The following is a 16,135-nucleotide window of genomic DNA, read 5'->3' on the forward strand; positions in this document are numbered from 1 at the left end:
TTTTTGTCATAAAATGTATTATTGTCTTTTTTGCTTATTTCTTGTGAGCTGCCAAGAAGTTTTTGTGATTGCAGTAGGATATACATTTGATTAAAATATAATAAATAAAGATGGAATTGCAGAAAAATATTTAGTGTATACTTTTTTAATTTAAGTGTTAATGCTTCATATTGTTGTTCCCTCATGACTGTAGCATTTATGTCCATCTTAAGTTTGATTTCTGTTTAGATGTGATACCTTGCTTTGCAGATTAATAGTTTTTAAAATTAACTATTTTAGGGATCATTTGACTGAGATTTCTGCAAAATTGCACACTGCACAGCCTGAAAATGATTCTACAGTTCCTTTGTTGAAAATGTATTCATCTTCAGATTGTCAATATGAAGTAAGTAAAAACTGTAAAAATGTTCAATTCCTTCTGTTTTTCTTGAGAAAGTAGCCTATATGGTTTATTTTATAAATTTGTATAATACCTTAGTCACAAAGTACTTCTATGGATTGTATCTAAAGATAATGAAGATCTTTTGAAAAACTAAGGTTAAATTATCTTTGCTTTCATGTTCAATGTACTGTATTTGTGATTTACAGGCTCATTTTAAATGTATAGGGTTCAGTGACAATTCAAAGTTGCTAGGGTATTGAATGAGTGGTCCTCAAAATTTTGACCATTGCTGCAGTCAAACACTTATGACATCCTGTAGTCATATGATTGCTGTTTGTGACCTCCCCTGCATGCTTCTCACCAGCAAAGTCAATGAGGAAGCTGACAGGGAAGGTTGCAAATTGCACTGGTCAGCCCCCCAGGCTTTCTGCACTCATACTGCATTACCCTCTTCCAGTTTTCCAGCACTCACAGCAGCCCAGCAGCCCTTCTGCTTGCACCATGCCACAGCACCAGCCTCCCCCAATTTGTGCGTGAACTGCGTCAGTTTCCTCCACACCTGTATACGTACATGCTCCTTTCCTGTTTTAACAATCTGCATGTCTTGGGGTTATGATGGCAACTGGGTTGTTGGGATTGTCATTGCTAAATGATACAATTACGTGACATCTCACTTTACAACCACATGGCAATCCTGATCCCCATGTCTTCATGACTGGAGGACTATTTATATTTTATTTCTTAAAAGATAGCTGTACTTCTCTCTGTGTGATGAAAGGATAAAAGCAGCAAGAATGAAGTATATCCATCACTGTATAATGGCACAGCTGAAGCCATGAAACTAAGATAATGTGCTGGTTGACTTCTGGACTAGGAAAAGCATTAATGGCGGTGATGTTTTATTGGGGACAGGGTAGGGATAGTTTCAACCTAATGGTGAAATAGATGAACTTGTTTCAACCTAATGGTTAAAAGCATCTCTGGGAGATGTTTGAATTGAGACACTCGATCTTTGGAAGATCTGATATGGAAGATAAAAAAGACCCAAAGAGTATCTGATTAGTATTAACAGAAGGACTTCAATCTGCACTTGGCAAAAGACTGGAAGCTTCAGGTAGTTATATAGGAGAGAGTGGCTTTGAAATTCAACTTTCAGAAGTAACATTTATTTTTCTAAAACTTTTTAGTAACTTTATATGGAGATTACTTAAAATGTGGATCTCTGTGGACAAGGAGAAACTGAGGTTGATACACAATCTAAACTAGAAGGCATTTTGGTACTATGGACACTTACTGTATTTATCTTTCCAGTATTTTTTTAAAAAAATTTTATCTCAAATATTTGTTTTTAAATAATAACTCTTCGATGTATGTGTTAAACTAGGTAACTCTCAAGACCTCTTTTCTGCAGGTCCTTGGTCAGGTAAGACTTTATTTAATAGACTATACACAATTAGGTTTAAGTAGATTAAGAGAAGTAATTTAATTGATCAGTTACTGTTAGAGTAGTGTGTGTTATTTAAGGCTAAATTGTCGGTTTTAAAGGTTAATCATAGCTTTATAAAGCCCTAAATAAAATTCATTTACTAGACTTCTCTATGGAAGGTTTGTGCTCAATAGATTTTTTAATTAAAATTACGTCCAAACAATGAACTTGGGATATGGACCTCCAAACAAATTTCAGCAAGTTGTCACATCCCAATATTCCAAAAAGGTTCACTCCAGCCTATTTATTACTCATTACAATTCTGAAACTTGATAAGGCCCTCATTTTACCCAGGCTGCGTGCATTGCCTTCAGCAGTCCTTTTGGGGTGTTTAAGGGTACTCTTGTGCACCTTTGGTTATGCCCTTGCAGTGCAATAGAAACTCTTAGCTCTCATGCTGCTCCCTATATTCTATTTTATTTAGTATATCTCTTTTATTGTATCTGGCCTTGAACCAGATCAATCATAATAAACTGATTGATTGAGGAAATAGTATGAATAACTGATGCTTCCAGGTGCTTTTGAGTACACATATACTAACTTTTTCCAACAAAATATATCAGCAGGATGGAACATAAGCCTCGTTATATTACAAATAAGCAATTATGACTTGGTAGAATCCATTATTTTCTATTAAACTAAATAATGTTTGCCTGCCTGCTTTAAGGCAGGATTTAAAGTAGTTGTGTAATTACTGTAAAAATACTGTGGGAGGGAAGTGCACTAAGGAAGATAATTTAAAATGGTGAATTTTTCCAAGCATGCGCACCTTTGGAACCGGATATATGAACATCTGCTGTACCTTCTCTCGTAGGAGAAAATTTTTGCATATTCAAAAATCATTGAACTATGCTTAATGCAACTATTGAAGTAGAAATTTAGACATTGAGTAAAGCAATGTTGCTTCTTTTAAGTAAAAAGCATAAACTGAAAAACCCAATCATATTTCAGAAAGTTTCAGCAAGCTTGTAAAATAGTATTGTCACTGCTACAATGAAATTTACTGTGAATTATTTAAAGCCAGTTTTGTACAATTAGCTGTTTTAGAGCAGGATGCGACAGCAGCAAAATGGCAGTTGATATCATCTGTTAGTGTCTTAAAATTTCTAGATTAGTTTTGTTTAAATCCACCTTTCCTTAATTTAAGCATTTTCCACACAAGTGATACCATTCTAGATTCTTTAGGCACACATATCACAGTCCATGTTTTTTTTTTAATAAATGAATGTTAGATTCTGATCACTCAGCAGGACACATGGGTCTAATGTGTCCCAAAGGAATCTGAACATTTCCAAGTTTTTGTAAATTTCTAACCACACTTTGATATTAATATTTATGCTGATCTGATCTCATACATATTGTGATGGAATTCCCATCTGAAGAATCAGTGGAAGGGAGTCTTGGCAGCACAGAGCTTTCCCAGGAAGGAGGTAGTATATTCCAGAGAGAAGCTCAAATTAAGAAACTGCAGTCCTGAGCTAGAATCTCTCGGGATATATCTAAGAGGCTAGAGGGTTATAGCTTTAGCTTGGCAAAATTCTATCCTTTAGGTGTAAGCAAATAAAGGATTGGACTCAATAGGATTTCACTCTGCTGTTTTGGGGCTTGGGCTTGACTCATACACATGTGGTTTTCCACAACTCACGCTATCTTGCTATTCTTTAATATTTACATTGGAACATATGATCTTCCTACAGATCAGTGAGAAAATAGATTCACTTCCTAATCTTTTTCCCGTAACAGATTTTTGAGAGTGAATTGATTAGGCTTGGAAATCTTTGATGCAAGTCTTGCTCTTTCCATGAATATTCAGGATGGTCTCAAACAAGACACTTTGTTATATCTATACAGAATTGTAAGAAATACAGGTGGAATGAATTTTCCATTTCCATGTTCTTGTTTTATTTTTTTAAAAAATCTTTGTTTTGTAGGTGATAAGATTCCATGGTGGCACTCTTCCTATGTACATTATTTCTAATATTCTTCTTGCCTACAGAAGACAGTTAAGGTCCCTAGTGTCAACAGGTAACATTACATGAAAAGATTTTTAAGCAAGGTTTGTTTATCGCTTAAAAACTAGTTCACATTGCATTTAATTTTATGTTCCTTATGTTCTGTGTCATTGCTTTTAAAACAAGGCTGATATTTGTTTGGAACTATTTATAATGAAACACATCTTTTTTAGAATGTAAAGAGATAAAATGTTTATATTACTAATAATTAGTGAATTATGAATATTTCATAGCTTATCTTATTTTAAAATTAGGTTTTTACAACACAAGTAGTCCTCAAGTTACAATGACAATTGAGACCAGAATGTCTATCACTAAGCAATGCAGTCATAAAGCTGAATTCACTTGACTGCCTCTCTTAATGACAGCAATCTCGCTCTCCCTTTGTTGTTTTGAATCCCACCGGTCATTAGCCAAAGACCCATCCTGAGCCTAGCGGTTCCTGTCTAGATCCCTCCCAGCCTTGAGCCCCAGTTCTTCCAAAGTAAGGAACTACCTCTCCTGCAATGCCCTCCCAACTGCCTTTAGATCATTGCGGGGGAGGGGAGAGCACAGGGAAACGGGGGCCTGGGAGTGCAGGGGGCTAAAAGGGCAGAGATGGGGGAGAGATAGGCAAGTAAGAAGAGTTAAACCATCCCTATGATCATGTGATCATAACTTTAGGGACCACACTTAAGTACCATTTGTTCAGTACCTCTGTAATTTCAAATGATCACTGAATGAATTATCATAACTCGAAGGAATAAAGTTTTTGAAAAGCACATTTCTGAAGAATTGCATTGTACTGGGCTTTTTAATAAGACTTGTATACTGGACATGGAAATCTATGCATCAAAATAAACATTATTCTAATTTAAATATAGATATTTAAATACCTGGGTTTTAATTCTTTTCTGTTTGTGCTCAAGTAAAAACATAGTCTGAAAAGTAATTGATTTCAATAGTATAACTTTTAAGCATTTTCAAATGTATTCTAAAAAGATAAATATTAACTTTATCATTTACATTTGTGAATACGTGGTTTCAGGTATTTTTTCTTTTGTTCCAGGTCAGTGTTCAGACTTTGTTCCTGCACTTACTAAAGCAGCTAAACCTTATAAAGTAGAACCCATAGCATATATGATTAAGTTCTTGTTGGGGTATGTTTCTTTTTAATATTTTTAATGTATTTTTATCTTATAGTTACAGAATTTTTCTCACACTTGCATTTTTGTACCTGTTTATAACATTAATTTTGCAGCTAAGATTAATTACTAATTTTGGTAAATGCAAGTAATCAAACCAAATAACTATCATGCTATCTATTTTTTTAGACTTAACTGGTTCAAAGCACTCAGGAATTCAGAGTTCGATCGTGTCACAGTCAACAACCAGGGCTTGTGGTTCCCTTTTGTATCCCTGATTCTCTTTATGTTTGGGACTGGCATAGCCTATTGGGGTGGCGTGCTTCTTGATTCGTCTATAAGGCTCTTATCTTCATTGCACTTAGTTTTGACAAGGTAAAAACCAATAAATAAATGCAAAATGTTTAGTGGCATTTCTGGAAACAACATTTGTCAATCATGCTGAGAAGTATACTCTCTCTGCCATGTACAATAATGCAAGAATATTTTCTGAATTGACATAATTTTTTTTAAATTGAAGTATCTGTAAATATGACAAGCACAATGCAAAGATTTCTGATGTAGTCCCTAAGCCCTAGTGTTGCATAAACAACACTCTTTGAACTTAACGGATACTAGTATTACATACAAAGCATTATATCACTTAAAAGGCAACAAGAATCAATTATTTACTACGCTTCTGCGTTCTACAGGCAACTCTTGCACAAAAGGGAAAATGAGTCCAGCAATTTGATAGATTGGAAATGGGTCATATTTTCTCTAAGTGGCTTCTTTTCTAAGAATGGAAAGTTAACAACACTTTGAAGTCACACACACACACACACACACACACACACACACCACAGAAGAAAGTATTGCTTCCAACTAAACTATTTGGATGTGTCTAAGAGATCACCAAGAATAGAACTTGAAAATATCTTTATCTTTTAATCAAACAATGAGATAGTTAGGCAGAAAAATCTCCCCCTCTCTCTGTTTAGGTCTTACTCTTTACATTGGAGATACAAAAAGAAAATTAACTGGTTTTCTTTTCTAAATGATTTAAAATTCATATTACATAGTAATTTTTTGCTAGGCCAATGAAAAGATCACAAAATTATGTGCAAACTTTTGAATTCTCCAGAGTTGTTAACTGGATGAGGGCAAAAAGCAGAAAGGATAAGTAGTTAATTCTGAATCTTAATATTTTCCCACTTTTGGCATGTGAGAAGAGACTTCAGACATACAAATTTTGTCCTGTTAAACGCCTCAACTCAAAGAAAATGCCTGTCTTCATTTCTTGCTTCATTGAGAAGCAAGAAGGATCCTTCCACATAATCTAGCTGTGTTCTACTACTCATAGTTCAAAGACGCTATGGATCTTTGTTGGGAATTTTATGAAATTGAAAAGTTGCGACTTTTAAAACCTTCTTGTTACTGTTATCAAGAAAGTTATTGATGAAGAATGTTATTGATCTTCCTGAAAAGTACTTCTGAATTCAGAAACAGTCTTTTGAGCAAGGCAGGATATGTTATGCATAGAACGTATTCATAAACAGACATGTTAAATTTTAAACTCATTTGGAAGAACTATAACAATATATATTATGAGTAAAATATTCTACCAATTAATTGATAAAATCCTCCTACCCTTATACCATAGGCCAAGGATAGGAAATATAGCAGCCTCCAGATGTTTTAGATTTCACTCCTATCAGCGTAGGTAGGTTATCAAAGCTGCTACCAATTTGTTAGGAGTATTGAAGTTCAGCCTGCCTTTCTATATTTGTAATTTAATTAAAGGGTATTTTTAAATAGTAATTCTACACTATGTAGAACAACCAGCTGTTCATTTTTATCTTTTCTGGGTGTGTGGAAAAAGGATAAGATGGGATGGGATGAGATGAGATGAATGATAAGACAAGACAAGGTAAACTTTATTATCATTTTTTCTATAAAAACACTGGCTCAGATTTAAAAAATGAAATTCGGATGCCTGCTCTCAAAAGAAAATAAGCCAAAATGTTGAAAATCCACCCATATAATGATAAACTGTGCGACAAAATTATGAAAGAGCTAATTGTAGGAAAAAACACATTATATCTGTATCCCTATGTATTTAGGTGTCATGGCAAACTATGATTAAGAAACTTGGTATTTCTGATTTGGTAAAGCCAAGGTTGTGATTAAAAAGCAATTTAGAATGAGTCTACTGAATCTCACTTTTATTTTAAAGTAATAAAATAATAGAAAACAGCCAAACAGCTTTCAACCAACTTTTGAACTTTAGAGTTCTAAAAAGTTAGTCTGCAGCTTGAGTCACAACAGTACTTACTATCAACTCTGACATTTACATTAAACCACAGTTTGGTATGAAGTTGGAACTCTGCCATTTTGCTTTGTAATATAATATTTTAGTTCATAAATGTGTTTATTTTGTATTTGTTAGACCCTCTGGACTTCCATCTCACAACAGTCTGATTACCCGATTAAGGTTTTGTGTTGCGGTTTCAATGTTTTTTCTTAGCTGGACTACCTGTGGAGCGCTGGCAATAATGATGACTTATTTTCATTATATATTCAAGGTATTTAAACAATAAAAGTTATGTGATATTATACAAACATAGTATTGACATTTTTAGGCTACATGTTGGTTAGTTAATTTCCCACTAGTTTATGTTAAGCAGGGAAGATCATTGGCTTTTGCTAGTTTGAGCTTTAGATCATCCACCGCACCCAAATATGAGCCTATGTACAACCTATGTGTAAAAATTTACTGCTGATGTTGCTGGTAATCAACACAGAAGTGCCTCTAGGGAAAAATCAGAGGGATGGAGAGCTGTTGGATAATTCTTAACCAGGTTATACAATTGATCCCTTTGCCCCTGAAATAGGCTTATGCTCCCTTCTCATTAATCTTTCTATCCCAGGAAGAAAGCAGACTGAAATGTTTTAAAAAAATAGATTGTAAATAATATAGCAGTAAAATTCCAAAGAAGTTCTAGGTATGCAGGGATTATATATGAATTCAGTAATATGGAAAGAATGTAAAGTGCTCAAGCAATATAAGGAAGCCAGAAAGATGTCACATAATGCTTTAGAAATATTTAAAGAGTAAACCATAGAACAAAGAAACACAGAATAGTAAAGCACAACCATTAACTTTAGGAAGCTATGATCATAAGCATATAATGTTGTGGCAGAACTAAATTATATCCTTGTTGTTACAGGTTGTTAATTTCCATTCAAGTTTAAGATCTGAACTAAGTGTTTGTAATGCGGTAAGTCCTTTTGTATGCTTTTTGTGGTTGGCTTAAGAACATTTATGTCTTAACATATACAAAGTTCCTGTTCTTGCCTACTGCTTGCAAAATATCATTACTCAACATTGTTTCATGGGGACTTACTATTCCCCCCCGCCATGGTGAAAGGGTGAAAAGAAAACCTCTATTAAATCAAGTTTAGTGTGCTACTCTAATCTTGTGTCTCCAATCTCCTAGCTTCTTTTTAAGAAGAAATAGATTACCGTATTTTTCGGAGTATAATAAGATACTCAGAAGTATAAGACACACCTAGCTTTTGGGGAGGAAAACAAGGGTGGGGGAATCTGCCTCTGCCTCCCAGTAATTTGCCTTCTTGCAGCAAACAGCCTGGTCAGCTTCAGCACAACCTGATTAGCACAAGCAGCTGATTGTCAATTGGATTGGCCTCCCGAGGATCAGCTGTTTCAGGCTGCAGAGATTGCCATTGCGTATTGCCACCTCCGTGCGCCCCATTTTGGGACTCCGCATCCCATTTTCAGTCTCCGCATGCCCTGTTTTCGGCCTCTGCATGCCCCATTTTTGGCCCATTTCGGGCAGTGGGGATTGGAATGGGTGGAAAATGGAGCATGTGGAGGCCGAAAACAGGGTACACAGAGGCCAAAAATGGGATGCGAAGGCCTAAAATGGGGCACGCGGAGGCAGCAATAGGCGATGGCAATCTCTGCAGCCTGAAACAGCTGGTTATCAGGAGGCCGATCCAACTGACAATCAGCTGCTTGTGCTAATCAGGCTGTGCTGAAGCAGACCAGGCTTTTTGCTGTTTGCTGCAAGGAGGCAAATTGCTGGGAGGCAGACGCTGAAGGGTGGGGGCTGGTGGGTGGATGGGCTTTGGTAACATTCGCTGTATAAGACGCACAGATATTTCCACCCACTTTGGCGGGTGGGGGGAGAGTGCATCTTATACACCGAAAAATACAGTACTTGTTTTATTTTAGTGTTTCCGGTGCTTGAATAATTTTTCATAACAATGCAGGGTCACGATAGCACCATTAGGGGAAGTCCAAGCATTTGAGGCCACTAAATATCATGAAAGGAAGTGTGGCAGAAAATAGCTTCATAATAGACAAGTCTTAAAGTTGCCAGGTTTGAGGACCCCTGATCTAAAAGACACAATATGTAAGGGAAATGATTGGAGAAAAGGAAATGATCTATTTCTGTTCAGGGCAAGGTGGTCCCTTAAAACACACACAAAGAGCTATTTATTTATTTATTTATTTTCATTTATTTTTAGTATCTCCTGCAAAAATTTGTCATAGAATGTGTGCTAAGCTGCAAGAACTAAACAAGATGGGGATAGCAATTAAAAATAATAATAATCCTTCATCAGGAAGGAGTCGGATTTGAAATAAAACAAGAATATATAATCTCATGAATTCAAATGACTGAATTATGTCATGCTATTATTAAATTATTTTGTGGACATTTCAATTTACTCTTTATACTTGTATTAACTAATGCTGAAAAACCCGTGAAATATATTTTTATAGCCTATGAAGAACCCAGAACCTAAATCAGATGATTCAAAAAACGAAGGGATGAACAGCTGCAGATCAGAGGATTGCTCTTCAAAAGCAAGAAACTCATCTAGCACCATCATGGCCAATGACAACATTATAGATAGCCTTAAAATGCATGTCACAGTCATCAACTTAATCACATGGATTGTGCTTCTTAGTTGTCCATCTTTAATTTATTGGCTAAAAAATATCAGGTAATCACCCCAAATTTGCAGGTTTTATTTAAAAAAAATCTGTTATGAGATGGCTCTATAAGCTAATATATGTACTACTAGAAGACTTCATGAAGTATTTGGATGTGTAGATGAAATCAGTCCAGTTGATTTAGAATGTGAGAGGCAGCCACAGTAAATTAGCAGGCAAAGAACTAGAGAAAAAATATTTAGAAATTAAAAGATAAAATGGCTACAAGAAAACTTAGAACCACAAGTGTTCAAGTTTAGCATACTAGGAACCTATTTTGAAATGAAAAATCCATTATACATATTTTTTCATTATCCTTTGTGTTTTCCTTTATATTAGATATCATATCAGACTTGATCCTGATCCATGTAGATTTGTTGCTGTTGTTCTGATAGTCATTTTGGGTATAATCATGAATACAAGTACTACAAAACTTAAATCAAGGTACTTTAATTATCTTTGTTTTAAATTGTACTGCATTGAACACTCTTGTATCAAATTGTTTTTCCTTCTTATAGTACATAAATAGGAATTGGATCAAAGGAAAGAAGAATCTTTTAGCTTTCAGAACTGCTTTAGATCCAACAAAAGCTCTCTGCAGCAAGAGGATGTAGATGAGATTTGTTTATTTTCATCTTGTTCCAAACTTATTTTTTTCTGTTTCCTATACTAAAAATAAACTGAAAATTTCAGGGTCATTTCAGATCATTTTGCAATTCTGCTAGCTGACAACTCTTATAGTTGATTATTACAGAAGATAAAGAAATTGTATGAATTGCTCTCTTATAAACTGGTGAGGGAGGGAATGGAAATCTATACTGACTTTATACATTTTTTTCTTTTAAATGTCAGCCATGTGTAGATGGTTCTATAAGCTGAGGTGATACAATTCCAATTTCCCACCTTAGCATATTTTAGGATGTTTTTCTGCAAAGTAATTAGATCTTGAATATTACTCCATAGTATTGCTTCAATAATATATGTTGTTTATTTGCTTTGTCAGCGTTTCCAGTTGATTACCCTGTCCACCAATAAATTGTACCTGCATCTCCAGTCAGCATAACCATGTTGGCTTGGGAATTGTGGGAGCTGAAATTAAATACAATGTGAGATTAGGAAAGACTAAGACTAACAAAAGTACTCATACCTCTTATTGCTTGAATTGTTTTATTTTATTCTCTTTCTTTCTCTTCCTACAGTAAATTATTGAAGATTGCATCATATTTTCCACTTCTTTTCGCTGTTGCTGCTGTAGTTTTTGCACCTGTTTATTTATATCAAATGCCATACTTTGTAATAATTCCTCTTTTTTTACATTCATTATGCAGCATTGTATAAAAATCTTTAGCTGGTCAAAATAGTAATAAATGTGGAAGTATAGATAATATAGGAAAACCTAAGCCTTATCTTCTATCAGTGATAGAAAATGGAAAGGCTTTAGGTTTCCAAAGGGATATTTCATGATAAGAAAACAATATTTTTACTTACTAATTTTTAACAGAAATGGAAATGCATAAATCTGTTATTCAGTAAGCACTTTGTTCTTAACACTGAGGGAAAACATGGTTGCATCAGTTCCTTGGTATTGAAGCAAATGGCTTATACTTATTTATTTTAAAATTGCAAGTTTATATGTCCGGTATACTTCTGTGTACTTACTTCAGTCAACAAGTGACTCTAAACAGACAATCAGAAAAAAATGAATTTCTGATAAAAATTATCGCAAGTTCTCACCCCATTATTGGCAACTGATATAGTTCCTTTGGGTCTATAGTAGCTATAATACTAATGTGTCACGATTGTTGGTGATAAATCCAAAGATATATCTGAGATTGCAAATTTATGAGAAAATTGAAAGCAGTATGAAAAAGTGTACTCAGTATAACATAATTTACAAGTAGATTGTATGCTATCTCTTCTATTAAAATCTGAAGTTACAGATTATTTCTATGCAGAGGAAAGTCTGCCATTATGGACAAGCATATAGAGAGTACTTTTGAATCACCCTCCCATATTTATTTTGGCAATAATACTGTTGGAGTAAATAAGATATCAGTATGTATTGCAAAACAACTTCATACATCCAAAACCTTTTACATAGTTATTTGAATTAAAGAATTGAAGAATTAGACATCCAGCCACACTAGAGCTATATACAGAGATTTAAAAAATGCATCCTAGAAGTATTTAATTATAGTAACATTTTTCTAATATCATTCAGGTCCATCAGAACTCATCTTAGTGTAGAGCTAGGCACTTCTAGTTCATTGGAAAAATGTTTCAATATTATTTGGATTGATAAAATGTAGGCATCAAAGAAATCAATACTTATCTGTGCACAAAGAAGTTTTAAAAGGACCTGCCTTTGAGCAGAACTATGTTGATATTACATATAACCATTTAAAAAGCAGCAAATATTTTGGTTCTTTAAATAAAACGTATAAGGCATTTTATCTAGAGATAAATTTCTGCTGCTTTTGCATATCACCATGAGCTTAAAATTTGACAATCATTGTATATCTTAGTATCTCTTTTATATAATGGCTCATTTCCTCTTCCTGGAAAGATTCTTCCTTTAAACAAAGGTATAATACATATTTTCCTTACTTGTATCCACTATAATTCCTGCCTAAAGTGCCTTTGGTTAGTTATTTGTCTCTTTTGTTTATCATTCTTTTTTTCTAATTTATTAAAAATATTTATTGACATGTACTGTAATATTAACAATTTAGTAGATTGTACTATGTGTAATACATGTTACTGTCTTTACATGGAATGCTTCAAGGTCAAGACAGCGTTGGTATTCAGACATCCTTTTAATAAGCTATTAAAACATTCTTAGGTAAGTCTCTTGAAAAAAAATCCTCCAATATCTAATTTTCAACTGATTTTATGGCACTAAACTGAGCTATCTGTGTACTCTCTGCCCCACTTACTGAGTGACTTAAAACATCTGCAATGAATTTCTTTTTTACTGCTATAGTGGGCTTTTTGCCAACAGCTGGCAAAGCACAAAGTAGTGCAATCTATTATCAGACCTCATTCAATGAAGACTGACCGTGGAAAGCATTTTTATGCCTCTCTTATCTGTAAGCTAAATAGAATTTTGGCAGCGACCTTTTGTCTCTCGTCAGTGCTACAGCAAGGGAAATGGTACTTGCAAAATTATTCATTCTTAAGCAGAAGCTAAGAGCACAAACATTCTCTTCAAATTCATGCATTGGCATCTCCTGGGAAGCTTGTCATTCTAATCAGATGCCGATGAAAACTTCAGTTTTTTAAAGGTCGTATAATGGGTTTTAGTAAAGGCTCTGTTTGATTGTATAATTTTTTATCTATTTTGCAATGCATATGGTGTGGGTATGTGTGTGTCATAATAGCTAATATTTATTAACATGGTGGAAGCTTGTTGCATACCAGCTCATAATCTATGGCTATTCAGATTGAAAGCATTAGAAGTTAAGGAGCTATCCAATACACTTTAGAATCTGTAAGACATCTCTGACAATCTATTGTGGATTTATGTATTACTAGAAAATCAAAGCTGCTGATTGTAGTCTGATACGTGTATATGAGAAATGGTTGAATTGAGAAATATCTAATCATATTCTTAGTGAATGGATGCTATTTTACATGCTATGTGAATTGTGTATACTTAGGAAGTATAGTACTTTTATTATCCTTTTTACATATTTTTGTACCTGCCTATAAATTAATAATATATAGTTTTAGATTATATATTGAGAGTAGTCTTACACTTTTATCTGAAATGTTTTGCTTTTTTCCTATTTTGGATCCACTTCTCTTTTTGCTTTTAATTTGGATTTACAGTGTCCATTAAAAAAAATAAGCAGTGTAATTGTAGTCAGGCTATTCAAAAAAAAAAAAAAAGCCCATTTGAGTGCTTTCAGATTTTCTTCAGTTAAACATACAACTATGTGTAGGATTGTAAGTATTTCAGGAAAGTAGTCTAAGGAAATTTTAAAATGAAAATATCACTACTTTTTAATAGAGTCTAGGCCAGGGGGGTCAAGCTCAGGCCATGGCCACTGCAGCTTCACAAAGGCAAAAAAATGTCACGATACATCACATGATGCGATCGAGTTTGACATGCGTGATCTAGGCAGTCTCCAGGAATCAACAAGAGCAGCTAAATTAAATTCTCACAGTGAATTAAACATCATCATCATCATCTGTAGTAGTAGTAGTAGTAGTAGTAGTAGTAGTAGTAGTAGATGGCACTGTTACATTAGCCAGGAGAATACAATGCTAATACAGAGTAGTAGTTTGGCTGCCAATTTACTAGCTCTGTTGTGGTACACATTCAGGTGCACCATAGGAAGGTGAGCTAGGTTTGCCCTAGAAAGAAAGATAAGCAGCTCTTCCTCATCCAGGGCCCACTCTTTCCACTGGTGCTACCTTGCAAATGGGTGCCACAACTGGGAAGGTTCAGAGCAGCAGGAATCTGATCACCTGCACGAAGTACCAGCTCATCTCCACACCAAAGCAGTATCCGTTTATCTATTTGCATAGAACATGTTTTCAAACTGCTAGGCAGGCTGAAGCTGAGGCAAGTGATGGGAGCTCACCCCACAATGCAGTGCTAGGGCTCAGACCACTGGAGCAGAGACCATCTCCAGTTTCACAAAAGCACTGACCCACCACACCTCAGTTTGAGAAAATGCTTTTTCCTAAAGATTCAAATTGACTTCTGTATATCTTTTGGATCAGAAACCAATTTGGAGATAAGAACAGTTTAAGAATAAACCTTTGTAGGTGTTAACTTTTTATTTTGAATTCTTACATGTGCAATTGGCATGGAGGATTAAACAATAATGAGAACTGTCGGAGAAACTAATAAGAAAAAAGGAGGGACCAGATTCAAATTTTCCATGTCTAGGGCAGGTGATTAAGAGTGGCTTTTTTAAAAATTCTGGTTCCTGAATAGCAACTTTCTCATGTAACTACTGTATTAAAAATATGAGAAACTGAGCAGGCTTTCAAAAATTTCAGAAGGGCGTTGAAAGGAGGGCGTGTTCCAGTTATTCAGCTCTTGGAATTATGCATTAAGCATGGATATAGTGGGCAACTTTGATTTTTGAACCTGCTAGATTTTTTAATATTGTTTAGCCAGTGGGCTATACATGCCTCAAACATTTATTTATAAATACCTCTATTCAGAAATGCTAGATGTATCCTTAAGCTTTCAATCACCATTTCTGATCTCTAGTGCCTGTAAACAAATGAGTATCTGCCAAAAAAAAAAAAAAAATCTAGCAAAGAAATAATTTTCAGTAAAGGATGACCTGTTTCCACACTTGGATCTCAGACTCATCTTGTACGATATGATTGATAAAATTGTTCATTTCATAACACATAGCTCTTAACATCTGCATGGGCTCTGTACTGTTCATGCAATAAAAGTATGTTTCTGTCCACTGCAATATAGTCTGAACAGTATGAAATATTTTAGTCCCTACGTAGCCTAGATTTTAGGTTAATTTTTTTAATTTTGTAACTTGAGAGATCCTTATTCAGTTGCAATATTAATCTTTTGCTTCCTTTTTCTAGAAAATAAGATAATGCAGCTAGATCAACATTAATATTAACTATTTTAGAAATACATGAAGTTTGTTATAGAAGTATTTGTAATTGTTAATATATTTCTGGATATTTATGCCAAGGAAGTATGATTGAACAACTTGCCCATGCTTTGGAATGGGTGAAGAATACAATTTTAGTTCATTTTTATAGATTTTTGAAACTTGATGTTAATCTGTGTGATAAATATTTATGGTGAGAAACATACTTGAAATATTTTCATTCATTTAAAAAAATGTAGCTTGATTATTCAGTAGTTGCATTTTAATGAACCAACTTGCAAAACATTATAGTTAATGTTAAGTTTGGGAAATGAGAGGCTGAACCAGGGCATGGATGCAACAAATACTTTATTAGAATAATAAAGGACTGAACGTGCTTGCCAAGCCTGGAACTGGCTCGCAGCGATCAGCAACTGGTTGGACCCCGCAGCCTGCTTTTATAGCTGGCTGCTGGGGAGAACCAACCAATGAGCGAGGGGGCAGCCGCCCCCCGCAGCGCGAACGGACCTGAGTGGGAACTCCTTAG

At 34.7% G+C, this 16,135-nt stretch overlaps 1 protein-coding gene across 1 annotated transcript in view; it reads left to right on the forward strand.

Moving 5' to 3' along the window:
- PGAP1 (post-GPI attachment to proteins inositol deacylase 1) overlaps nt 1-15,898 on the forward strand; it is a 47,085-nt gene extending 31,187 nt beyond the window's left edge. Inside the window, exons 18-27 of the mRNA XM_026696868.2 lie at nt 280-385; nt 1,767-1,805; nt 3,800-3,893; nt 4,929-5,019; nt 5,194-5,379; nt 7,433-7,568; nt 8,214-8,264; nt 9,794-10,017; nt 10,346-10,450; nt 11,206-15,898. Of these exons, the coding sequence (XP_026552653.2) occupies nt 280-385; nt 1,767-1,805; nt 3,800-3,893; nt 4,929-5,019; nt 5,194-5,379; nt 7,433-7,568; nt 8,214-8,264; nt 9,794-10,017; nt 10,346-10,450; nt 11,206-11,344 (1,171 nt within the window). The 3' untranslated portion in view covers nt 11,345-15,898. The remainder of the gene's footprint in view (nt 1-279; nt 386-1,766; nt 1,806-3,799; nt 3,894-4,928; nt 5,020-5,193; nt 5,380-7,432; nt 7,569-8,213; nt 8,265-9,793; nt 10,018-10,345; nt 10,451-11,205) is intronic.
- The last annotated feature ends 237 nt before the right edge of the window (nt 15,899-16,135 follow it).

The sequence above is a fragment of the Pseudonaja textilis genome, chromosome 1, assembly GCF_049901715.1.
Source record: "Pseudonaja textilis isolate UNSWEBS1 chromosome 1, rPseTex1.2, whole genome shotgun sequence".
NCBI classification, from domain to species: Eukaryota; Metazoa; Chordata; class Lepidosauria; order Squamata; family Elapidae; genus Pseudonaja; species Pseudonaja textilis.